Below are 12131 nucleotides of genomic sequence, written 5' to 3'. Positions count from 1 at the left end.
AAACAACATTTAGGGCATCTACAGTGCATTGAACTCCATAGAGTTCAAATGTTCAATAAATTGTCACATCATCTTTCTACAATTTATATAATTCTAACATTTTTTTTTCTATTATGCATTGAACTCTACAAAGTTTAATAGAATGTTACAAAATATAATTTTTAGTAAATATTTAAGAATTAAAAACTTTCTTTTTCCCATTGAAGAGTTCAATGGTCATTGAACTCCAAATCCATTGAATGCCAAGGTGGCATGTGACAACCCGAAACTTCTAATCCATGTATTTGATCTGTGTTTCAGCACTAAAACTTGAGTTCATTGTCTCTTGTGATTCCATATGGGTGCTTTAGACTTGGTATAATTTAGATATGAGTCTTAGGAAGGATTGGAGAGTGTTTAGTATCACAAAATCGGGCCAAAACTCACCAAATAAGGTGTGTGCGGCCACATACACCTGTGTGTACGGCCACACACCCAACCGCAAACACCCTCAACCTCACACCCAATTCAATTTATGGATGGATACCTCTTCATTCATTCATTTAGATGTTCTCTTCCCTCTCTCTACTTTCTCTCTCTAAATCATTAACCAAGAACACTTGGAAGGCTTCATAATCGTGATCTACTTCATCTTCAAGCTAAGTGTAGTGGTAAACACTTGAATCCCAAGCTTATAACTCATTATATTCATCACATTCATCATCCCATGAAGGTGTACGGCCGCTCACCTTCAAATGGGGGCAGCATACATTCAAAATTCCCAAGTATGAAGAGCATACACTTCAAAATCAACATATGGACTCAAACGAGGAGTGTACGGCCGCACACACGCTCTGTACGGCCGCACACTCTTGTGTGCTGCCTCACACACACTCCTGGCCGCACTCCCCAGCCGCACACTCATTTTCAAGACCATACACCCACTCTAATACCCATTTTTGGCCCTAAACTTGCATAAATCATTAAGTTTGGATCATAGGACACTTATTCTTAGTAACTCCAAGCCCTAAGGATGTTTTCCCATCATGTTTAGTCATGGAAAAACCTTAGTTCTAACTCATTTATGTGTCATCACATGTAAAATAGGGGCCATAGGAGTTCAGGGCATCCGTTGACACTCGATCTCTACATTAAGCGGTGAGTTCATACCCTTACCATTTTTCATTGTTTTTAACTGTTTTCAGGGGGAACACAAGCAAAGTACAAGGGTTTCTTGTACTCAAAACTTATTTTTGTGTGTGTGTTTCACATTTCATATGCTTTTAACACTGATATACACAACTGATAACCGTATGAACATGCAGATTACGTAACATATTATTTGTGAAATGGGTTTTATAAACTGTTATGTTTTATATATTTCACAAATGGTTTCCACATTTTATCAGTTAAAAGCATGACATTAGAACATATGAACATGAAACTTGTACACTGTATATCCTCAGTAACACTCCACAGAGATACGCGAGTGGAGGACTATCATATTATTACTAGTAAATTTGTTATTCCTGTATGATTGGAGACACGTCCTCGGCGAACACTCCACAGAGATACGTGAGTGGAGGACTACACCCGTAACCAGAATCTCTGGGATTTAGAGAGCGTAACTTGAGTGTATAGATCTATACGGGGCTGACTACCCCACACCTGGCTGCTAGCTACGGCCGAACTGAAATGGTTCAAGGGTGACGAAAGTCATAAGGTGATGTGGACTACTTATTGCCATATCTAGTCTATCGTATGGTTATCGAACTCGCAATTAGGATAACAGTGATTTACTTAATAGTAATAATGAATAATTCAACACATTTTACAAGATAACCAGGTTTCAGAATACATCTTTTACATCGGTAACCAACATTTAGGAAAGCATGGGGCTTTCCTGGAGAAAACATTTACATAACTAGAAAAGTGTAACAAACTGAATAACCTTACATGTTTTACAATTGGTAAAATACAATCAGGAAAGTATGGGACTTTCCTGGGGATCCATTGATACATAACCAGAACAGAATAACAAAACAGATAACCTAAATGTACATTTTCACAAGGGTAAACATGTTTTCAGTGTACAACTTTACATTACATATTGTGAAACAGTAACCAACCTTTTTAAGAAAATGTGGGATTTTCTTGGCGTGTGTTAAATTTTCAGAAACAGAAAAGGAAACATGAACATTTTCACAAAACAAAAACCGCTTATGAACTCACCAGCGTTATGTTGATTTTCAAACTGCTTGTGTTCTCAGGTCAACGTTAGAACAGGTACCCGAAGATCATTTTGTTCTAGGTTGGAGTGCGCAGAAGACCAGTTCGTTTTGTTTATATATATACTACGTATCACAACTGTACAACTTACTTTTGAAACAAATGTAAACTTTCCTATATGTAATGTAATGATTGTTTTACTTTACTTATTATGTGCATTGGATTTGATACTCAACATGGAGTCAACCCCGAAAATGTTTCCGCCTTCGGTTTTCGGGGTGTGACATGGCATCTCACAATGGTGGCGTTTCATCCATTGAATGACACATCGGCTTGCCACCTCATTAAACTCTCTCATTGAACTCCTCATTATGGATGCTCTTAGACATTCTAACATAACTTACTAAAAATGATACATTGTCATGTATCATTCCACATTGGCATCCATGTAGTTGGGTGTTGACTTGCTAAATGGATATAATTGACATAATTCAAATAAACTTGTGGTTTTTGTGTAAAAAATGCCCGAAATGAAATGCTAAACTATAAGGGTGCACGAAATAGCACCAACACGGCGTGTCTAGTTAAGGAAAAGGTGCGGGTTTCATATAGGCAACACGACGTGTTGATGGCTGTGAATGAAACCCTAATTTTTGTGGGTTTTGCCCCCTATTTAAAGGAAATTGGAGGCTAGGGTCCATTCACCCTCAGCCCCCATCAGCCCCTCAAGCCCTGAAGGAAACCCTAATCATCTTTCCCTTTCATTTTGAGTTAGTGTAGTGTTTTTAAACCAAAAGGAGGAAAAAGGTGGAAGAAGGAAGCAAAGATCCATCAAGCAAGCTTCCATACATCAGTTTAGCACTCTTTTGGACCTTTGTAAGTGTCCAAGATCTGATTTTTATTCCTCTATGTTTCTAGATCTTGAGTTTTGTCCCTTTTTTTGCTGCTCTTGAGTGAGGGAATGGGTGGATCTCATAAAGTCAACAACTTTATGAATCTCCAAGTCTAAGTGACCTTTTAGAGTCTTGGGTATGGCCTTTAGTCGAGTTTTGATGTCATGCATGGAGAGTAGATCATAAATCCCCATTTTTGACCTATTTTGGGTTCAATACATGCATTAGACATGCATGAACATACGAGCTGAGGGCCGACAAGGGCATGCCAGACTCGTACTAAGGGCTTAGTGGTATTCAGTCCGGGGACTGATCTGGTCAGGGAGCAAGCTAGACATAAGCTTTGGGCCAAAGGGGCAAGCTAGACTTATGTTGTGGACTTAGGGGTAATCCAGTCTGTTAGCTATGGACTCATCGCATGTTGTTATTGTATATGTGTGTAACGCCCGTAGATCCGGGCTAGTCAATTTAGAGACGATAAGCGTCAAAAATGTCTTTTTGATAGAAGAGTGTTTAGAATAAATAATCTTAACCAAGTTTTAGTATATGTCACAAGGTTTCCGTACATATAAAGAACACTGAAATCCGAGTTATAACGAAGAAGTTATGACCTGTCAAAGTTTCGCGACAGATTCGGCATGACGCTGTAGGACGTAAATAGTGAATTTATGATAGAGCAATATTTAGCCTTAATGATCTAAATGAAAGTCGTAGAATATGTTAAACCGAGAGTATGCATAAAAAGAACGTCCAAATCTGACTTCGTATGAGGAAGTTATGATTTTTCTAAGTTTCAGCTTAGCGGTATGCAGCCCAAAGTTCGAATATGAGATCGAGTGGTTTCTAGCCGAAAGAATCTAAATGAGAATTGAAGATCTCGTCGATAATAGTGCAACGGAAGAAAGACAGACGAAAACGGACGTCAGATGAAGAAGTTATGAATTTCTAACGGAGTTTTCCTGTCCTGGTCTACTAAAAATAATATAATAAAAATAAATTCAAAATTAGGCGACGGAGTCTAAACGAGAGTTGTAAAGCATAGTCTCACCTACGCGTGGATATAAAGAACATTGAAAACGGAGATTGTATGCGAAAGTTATGAATTTCTGAAGTTCGAGGCACACATCCCAAGGAGGGAACACCCTACGTCCAATTGGGGAACAGCTTGCGTTCAATACTTGGCTCCAGAGTGGCCACGTCGATGCTGACTCAGCGGATAAGGGATAGGATCGGAACCCCACTCCTACGCACCGTGTTCGAAGGGAACGCCTAGCGTTTGGGGAACGCCCTGCGTTCGCAGCAGACTTTAGCACTATAAATAGATCACAAGTGCAGCCGAGTTTGGTTTCCAAATTTCTTCTCTCTCTCTCTCTCATATTACCTCGATTTACATGCAATTTATACCCGTGAAGCCTCGGTATCATCCCGAGACCCGAAGCGAGTCCCAAAGCTCCAAAGATCCCGAGAGAAAGAGTTTTCGAGCCGAAACTTTGTCCGCGAGAAGCCTGATTTTGGAGAAAACATCCTGGTTTCATCGGAAACGATTGTTTTAAGAGATGAGGTGTTGTCCGATAATCGTCTTATCAAGTGAGTGTGTAGTTACTTTCTTCTACCGCATAGATATGAAGTATTTGCTATGAAATACGTGTTATGTGTTTATACGTTGTTTGTTTACTTGAGATGGTTGTTGAATGAATGTTTTATACAGGTTTTTAAATGATTTAGACTATATATGTAATTTATATCTACAAATATGTTGGGTAGAACATGGGTAGATGATATAGTTGGTGTGTGATGAAAGATGAGTTTGAGGATGAGACGAAAGATGATATAGATCATGAGATGAGGGTGACAGGTGAAAAAAGAGTGAAACCTTTACCCAAACGATGGCCCCCGTCATTCATCAGAGTAGGGATGACAACATGTAAGTCCCCAAATTGCTTGAGTATCAATCAGATCCAATTGATGGTGCGGAATCCCAATCAATTGGTTGATGTCAGATCAAATAGAAGAGAAGGAGAAGAAGAACTAGATGAATCTATGATATATTCAATATGAATGAGTGATGCTCCTTACAATAGATTCTCTCACACACACACACTTCTTCTCTCTAACTTTCTCTCTCCTCTCTAGCCTTCTTACCTTTCTAACCGTACACTCCCACATGCACTCCTCTATTTATATGGACCTCCAGCCATACACATGTGTACAGCCGCACACCCTGTGTACGGCCGTACACAGGGTGTGCCGCCGTACACACGTGTACGGCCGTACACACAAACCGCAAACACATACAACATTACATAAAAATATATTTTCCTAGAAAAGCAAAGTATAAACCATATTTTTGACCCAATAATCTCCCCTTTGGTTTATAGCTTTCTTTTCTAATTGACCCAACAAGCTCCCCCTAAAAAGTAGCTGGCTATTCTTGTTAATCTTTATTAGGAACTTGGCTTCAACATTAATCTTCAAATTTCTTTGCAGCTTCAAGATGAACATATGAATCTTCAATAAATGGCTTCATCTTGAGCAGTTGGGATTTCTGCAGAATTTGACATTGAATGCACATTGGGTGAGGAGGCTTCTTGAAAAGATTCTTGAAAGATAGCTCTTTCAGCTTGAGAATCTTCAGGGAGAACATCAGAGAGAAATACTCTTCTAGATCACTTCAGCAGGTTTAAGATAGCAGCAGACTGATTGAGGAGGATTCAATGCAATCTGTCACATAATCTTCAATTTCAGCTTCACCTTGCTTCTGGGGTTGACAAATTAAATGTCGAAAGAATAATCTTCATTTCTTGCTCCTTTGAATGCGAATTCTTCGATGCTCACGAATGAAGCATTGGCTCAGAAGATCTTCAATACAGTCTCCACGAGTCTCATCTACGCCTGAAATCACTTTTCAAGACAAAACAAAACTAAAAGAAAAATTAGCACACAAATTTTTTTTTTTATATATTTTTTGGAAAAATAAAAACAGAAACAAAAATATTTTTGGATTTTCTGAACAAGAAATAACACTATTTTTAGATTTTTAATATTCTAATTTTTGTTTGATTTTTGAATTATTTTTAATTCTCCTCCTAAAATTTGTGCATAAAGGAAAACTATGAACAAATTTATCAAAAATAAAATGATATCTAACTTTATGAATGATTTGGGATCAAAGTTTTTAGACAGCCTTTATCCGCTTGTCGGTACCTTTCATTTTCACATTTTTGTCTGTTCGATCGTTGGTATTGTTGTCCACTTAAACATGAAAAATTGAGATAAAATTAGGACATACTATAAGTGACAAGACAATGTGATCCTAAGTTCCTAGATATTATATTTGATCCTAAGTTTATAGATACTATATCTTAAGGACCATTCAGCTGACGACGACCAGGGATATTGTTGTCCACCTAAATTGAGCAACGAGATCTATAGACAATCTTTGAGTGTTCAATTTTAATTGTACTGGAACATGTTTCCCGCTTCCAGATATGCCCCGGTAATCAAGAACTTTCAAAGTACTCATTACACCGGGTGAGCAGACAATCATTCAGAGAGAAGATAGATTCAGAATGCTATTACTTATTACTTATTACTTTAGAGGGGTTGATAAGTATAAGGTTGCATATGCTGTGTACCAGGTCGGATTAGAAGTCGCGCAGAGGAGACATCATATGGCTAACAGATAAGAAGTCTTTCACATATATAACCTGCAGAGAAATAGAGTTGCATATGTTGTGTACCAGGTCGGATTGGAAGTCACACAAAGGAGACAACATATGACTAACAGACGGAAAGAAAGAAAATGATATTCTACAGACCTAATTTATCGGAATTTACCAGTCGCCCCATCCAACCGGAATTAAGGACATAATCCGCACATCGAGGAAAAGTTAAGCCACGGTTCCAAGTACGGGTTCAATTATTGTGACGAGTAGATTCCCATATATATCTCCCTGCTCAACCTATCCAAGCGTCGTATTGTCAGGCTAAACGGAACTATTATCTAGGTCAATATTTGTCAAGTCATTTGATTTCCTAAGTTCAATTCTACCTAATCATGTCCATTTAGAATCTTTCGTGTCTACCGACACATCAAACCAGAGCATAGACCCTTCAACTTTGGGTACGTTACACAGACTCAGATTGCCTGTTATCACTTAATAATATCACTTCCCAGAACATCTCCCTCAAGCATAATAAATTTTTATTTTCTGATTTTCTAATTTTTATGGATTTTCTAATTTTCTAATGTTTTTGGATTTTCTAATTTTTTAATGTTTTTGGATTTTCTAATTTTCTCCCCCTAAATTTGTGCATAGGAGAGAAACGAAAGTAAATGCGCAAATTTAAACTATCCTAAAACAAAAATTTGTCTTTAAAGCGAATCAGCTTACGAAAAACTCAGGAGCATAGAGAAGAAAACTTAAACCGTAAGTCACCGATTGAATTTGCATCCAGAAGGTCTGAGAACAGCACGCGTAAACTCAGAACAGATCCGAAAATTCTTCATGTCGTTAAGCACAAACCCCGTTTGTGATCTCTTCCTTTCTTCCTTTCCCGCCAAGGACACATACTCTCAAATAATGTTCTGAGTACTGTACAGTTGAGAGCTGTCTCCTATCATGTGCCTGGAACAGCTACTACCAACAAACCGAAGTCTGATGATATGCCTCCATAGCTGCTTCGACACAGAGCGGGATTAGTTGGTCTTTGGAACCCAGTCCATTTTGAAACTGGGTCGAACTTTGTCATCGACACACGATACTTTCTCCCATGACATGTCCAGTTTATCACAAACAAAAGACATAGAAATATTAGAGTCATTAGTTGATTTGGGAGAGTGAGCCTTTGGAACCCACTTTGTAGTTGGGTTTAACCCATTTCTTTTTCGATCTGATGGGTGGCTCAGCACTTGATTTTGAAGTTGATGTCGGCCGTTGAGATGACTTTGATTTTGACTTCATGGGAGCATCTCTTGGATTTGGCTTCTTGACCGACATTCCCTTCATGCCCTTGGGATTTTGATTCTTGGCCTTGTGGGATTGATTCTTAGCCTTCTGCGCGTTCCAATCATCATGGTCTGAACGCGACCTTGAGGGGTTTCTTTTGAAATATCTCCCTCTTGGCGCGTTCTGCCACCCTTGTGCATAGTAGGGAATGTATGCGCGATTTGGACAGTTTCGGGCAATGTGTCCAGGTGTTCCACAGTGAAAACATGTCTTTTTCTTCACTGTGAAGTTGTTTCTTCCTGCCCCTGGTGGCGTAACCTTGCCTCGTTTTTTATTGTTCCCACAAGCACACTTGCAGCAAGTTGGCTGTTTTGCGTGAATTGGTGGCCTGTATTTACCAACAGCAGGTTGATCAGAAGTAACTGAGTTAGAAGCAACAGATTCAGAGTTCAAGGAGTCATTGGATTGTTCAATTGTTTTCTCCTTGTTCTCATCCTTTGCTACTTTACCTGCACATGAAGTAAAAGCATTAGTATCGTTCAACTCAGCACCCTCAGTTGGCCCTGATTGTTCGGTCTTAATTGAATCTGGAGCAAGGGTTTGGCCATACTGAGCAGGCATCTCTTCCTCATTGGTCTCAAAGGGTGGGTTATAATTGTGATTAAAAGGAGGTGGCACATTGTGATACCCTAGACCCTTGGTTTGATTATCTTTAAAACTCAATTGATTTTCTACTAAGGACTCAACTGTCTTACTTGATGCAGTATAATTTTTGAAACTAACGTCTATTTTTCCACATTTTATTTTCAAAGCATCAACTTCTTCAGTTACAGCAGCAAGTTTGCGTTTAATGTGATCGTAATTTTCACACTTATTGCTGTAATCTTCTTGCAGTTTCCTAAAGTCCTTAGTCTTGGCCTCTAATTGTGCTTTTAAAGGTTTCTGGGCTTTCCTAAGAGTATAGCCTTCGTATTTGAGATCCTCATTTTCTCTTTTTAATAAATCGATTTGATCTCGGAGAAATTTAATCGTAGCTTTACAAGATGGAGTACATGAAACTTCATTTACCGGAATTGATGTGGAACTCATTTTTTTATTTTTTAAATTTGACTTTTAAGGTTGACTTTCTCCGCCGATCGTATTTTGCGATTGAGAGTGGAACGGAAAGATGCCGGCCAGACATGGATTGAGGTCAAGGACTAGGGATTTGTTCGCAAGAGGATTCAAGAAGAAGGGTACCATTCATCTCTCCACATATCTCAGAACTTATCACGTCGGAGATTATGTCGATGTCAAGGTGAACGACGCCATTCACAAAGGTATGCCGCATAAGTTCTACCATGGCCGTACCGGCCAGGTATGGAACGTCACCAAGCGTGCCATTGGTGTCGAAATGAACAAGCAGGTTGGAAACAGGATCATCAAGAAGAGGATTCATGTCCGAATTGAGCATGTGATGCCATCAAGATGCACTGAAGAGTTCAAAAATAGGGTAAAGAAGAATGATGTTTTAAAGGCAGAAGCTAAGGCTAAGGGTGTTATGATTAGTACTAAAAGGCAACCTTTGGGACCCAAACCAGGGTTTATGGTTGAAGGAACTACTCTAGAGATTGTTACTCCTATTCCTTATGATGTTGTCAATGATCTTAAAGGTGGGTATTAAGTTTAAAGTTTGTTGGGGTTTTGTTTGTTTTTTGTTTTGATACATTTGGAAACATTAAAATCGGTATTTTGTTTCTTGTTCTTTATCTATAATTTAGAGTCATGTTTGCTATAAAAAAAAGTCAAACTTAAAAGTCAAACCGAAAAGCCAAATTTGAAAATTTAAAAGTCAAACGAGAAAGTCAATATTTAAAGTCAAATGTCAACTTTTAAAAGTCAAGTCAAAATTTTAAGTAAAAAGTCAAAAATAAAAGTTAAAATTTAAAAACTAAAATTTTGGTTGAAAATGGAATTTTAAAAAATAAAATTTTGAATTTTTGGGCTGATTTTGTCAAATTGTGAAAGTTTGGAACCGAACGGGAGTCTTTAAGAAGAAAAAAACGGGAGTTAAATAACAAGATTCAGGCTAGAAGAGATGGAAAGTAGCTTGGTTGTTGGACCAAGGGACTCGTCTTCGAATCCCGGCACCCCCAATTCCCGTTTCGTTTTTCTTTTTAAATGCGAAGCTGCTGTGCGAATTGTTGCGAAGTGAGTACGGCTCCGAAGCGAGGACTAGAACTGCGAAGCCGAGAATGATGCTGCTGAGCCGTGAACCAGAGGCGAGGCCGCACACGGAGCCGCACACCGAAACCCGAGCCGCACACACCGAGCCGTATACTCCGAGCCGCACACCGAGGCTGTTGAGCCGCACATCTTCAAGTGGCCGCACTCGTTCAACAAATTCGCGAAAAAAACGACGTTTTCACCCTTTTTTGCTCCAAAACTCGATCAAAAACTCGTTTTTATGAAAAATGCAAATAAGTAACCCCCCTTATTTTTGCGAGATCTATCCAAAAACGCTATTGTCTTTTCAAAATAAGATCAAATAAGTTCCAGATCTGAAAAAATTGATTGATACAACCAAGCTCTCATACCAATTGTAAGTCCCCAAATTGCTTGAGTATCAATCAGATCCAATTGATGGTGCGGAATCCTAATCAATTGGTTGATGTCAGATCAAATAGAAGAGAAGGAGAAGAAGAATTAGATGAATCTATGATATATTAAATATGAATGAGTGATGCTCCTTATAATAGATTCTCTCACACACACTTCTTCTCTCTAACTTTCTCTCTCCTCTCTAGCCTTCTTACCTTTCTAACCGTACACTCCCACATGCACTCCTCTATTTATATGGACCTCCAGCCATACACATGTGTACAGCCGCACACCCTGTGTACGGCCGTACACAGGGTGTGCCGCCGTACACACGTGTACGACCGTACACACAAACCGCAAAACATTACAACATTACATAAAAATATATTTTCCTAGAAAAGCAAAGTATAAACCATATTTTTGACCCAACACAACCACAAACTATTCTAGACAGTCCTGTGGAACACTAGCAAGCTCGCAACTTGTAGGTGTTGTGGACTTGATGTTCACCGGTGTACTCTAAAAACCCTGGCAGCTATAGATTTAGTGCCTTATAATAAAACGATGGTAGATATGGATTTAGTACAGTGTAGATGAACCTTGGTAGCAATGGTTTTAGTATTGTATAGATGAACTTTGGTAGCTATGGATTTAGTACTATATAGATGAACCTTGGCAGCTATGGATTTAGTGTTTGTTATAGGAACCTCAGGCAACAATGGACTTTGTGTCAATTCCTTAGGTCAATCATTAGGAACGAATGAAAGAAGGATAGTCGATTCTTAGGGTAAAACCTTAAGAAATAAAGAAGATAATCGGGATGGGTAATTGAGTTGATTGTTTGATGATTAAATATAATAATTATATTATTGTGGGTTGAAAACCCTATATGCTCACTAGGCTCCCAAGCCTGACCCACTCAGTTTTCTTTGCATTACAGGTAATGACACAAGAGTATAAGTCGGATGACTTGACGAGAGATTTTGGATTATAGACCAGTAGTTATAAATAACTGTTGTAAGGTCTGTATTGTATTGTTTATGCTTTTGGTCTGTATCGGAACATTATATCCCAAGATTTTGTTATTTAATGAAAATACATTCACTTTGAGAAATGTTTTGATAAATTTTATCATATTTTGTTTTGGGAACAAATTCCGCAACTGATTTCTATAAAAGATTACTCTAATTTTAAAAACAAAGCATAAACAAATCGGTCTATTCTGGCCGTGAAATTGGGGATGTCACAATGTGTTATTTGTTGTGTTGGTATTTGGGGGGAACTCGCTAAACTTTGGGCTTACAGTTTTGGGTTATGTTTCAGGTACTTCAGATAATCGTGGGAAGGCGAATGCGTGATTGTGCACCTCCTCTTGTTTTGATTTTTGATTTTGGGAAAACCCTGATATTTAGCATGTTTTGAAAACTATTTTCGTAAACAATGATGTTTATGGATTGGTTTTACAAGTTTAAATTTTTCATGAATTAATTTTCTGGGTGTT

At 38.4% G+C, this 12131-nt stretch overlaps 1 protein-coding gene across 1 annotated transcript; it reads left to right on the top strand.

Annotated features, from left to right (window-relative positions):
• The first annotated feature begins 9162 nt into the window (after positions 1–9162).
• Positions 9163–9805, top strand: LOC111879419 (60S ribosomal protein L21-2). The gene has a single exon (XM_023875875.3). The coding sequence runs from the start codon at positions 9219–9221 to the stop codon at positions 9711–9713; it is 495 nt and encodes a 164-aa protein (XP_023731643.1). The 5' UTR covers positions 9163–9218; the 3' UTR covers positions 9714–9805.
• The last annotated feature ends 2326 nt before the right edge of the window (positions 9806–12131 follow it).

This window comes from Lactuca sativa, chromosome 9 (assembly GCF_002870075.4).
Source record: "Lactuca sativa cultivar Salinas chromosome 9, Lsat_Salinas_v11, whole genome shotgun sequence".
Lineage (NCBI taxonomy): Eukaryota > Viridiplantae > Streptophyta > Magnoliopsida > Asterales > Asteraceae > Lactuca > Lactuca sativa.
The sequence above is the reverse complement of the archived record's forward strand: the minus strand, read 5'-3'. Positions and strand labels throughout refer to the sequence as shown.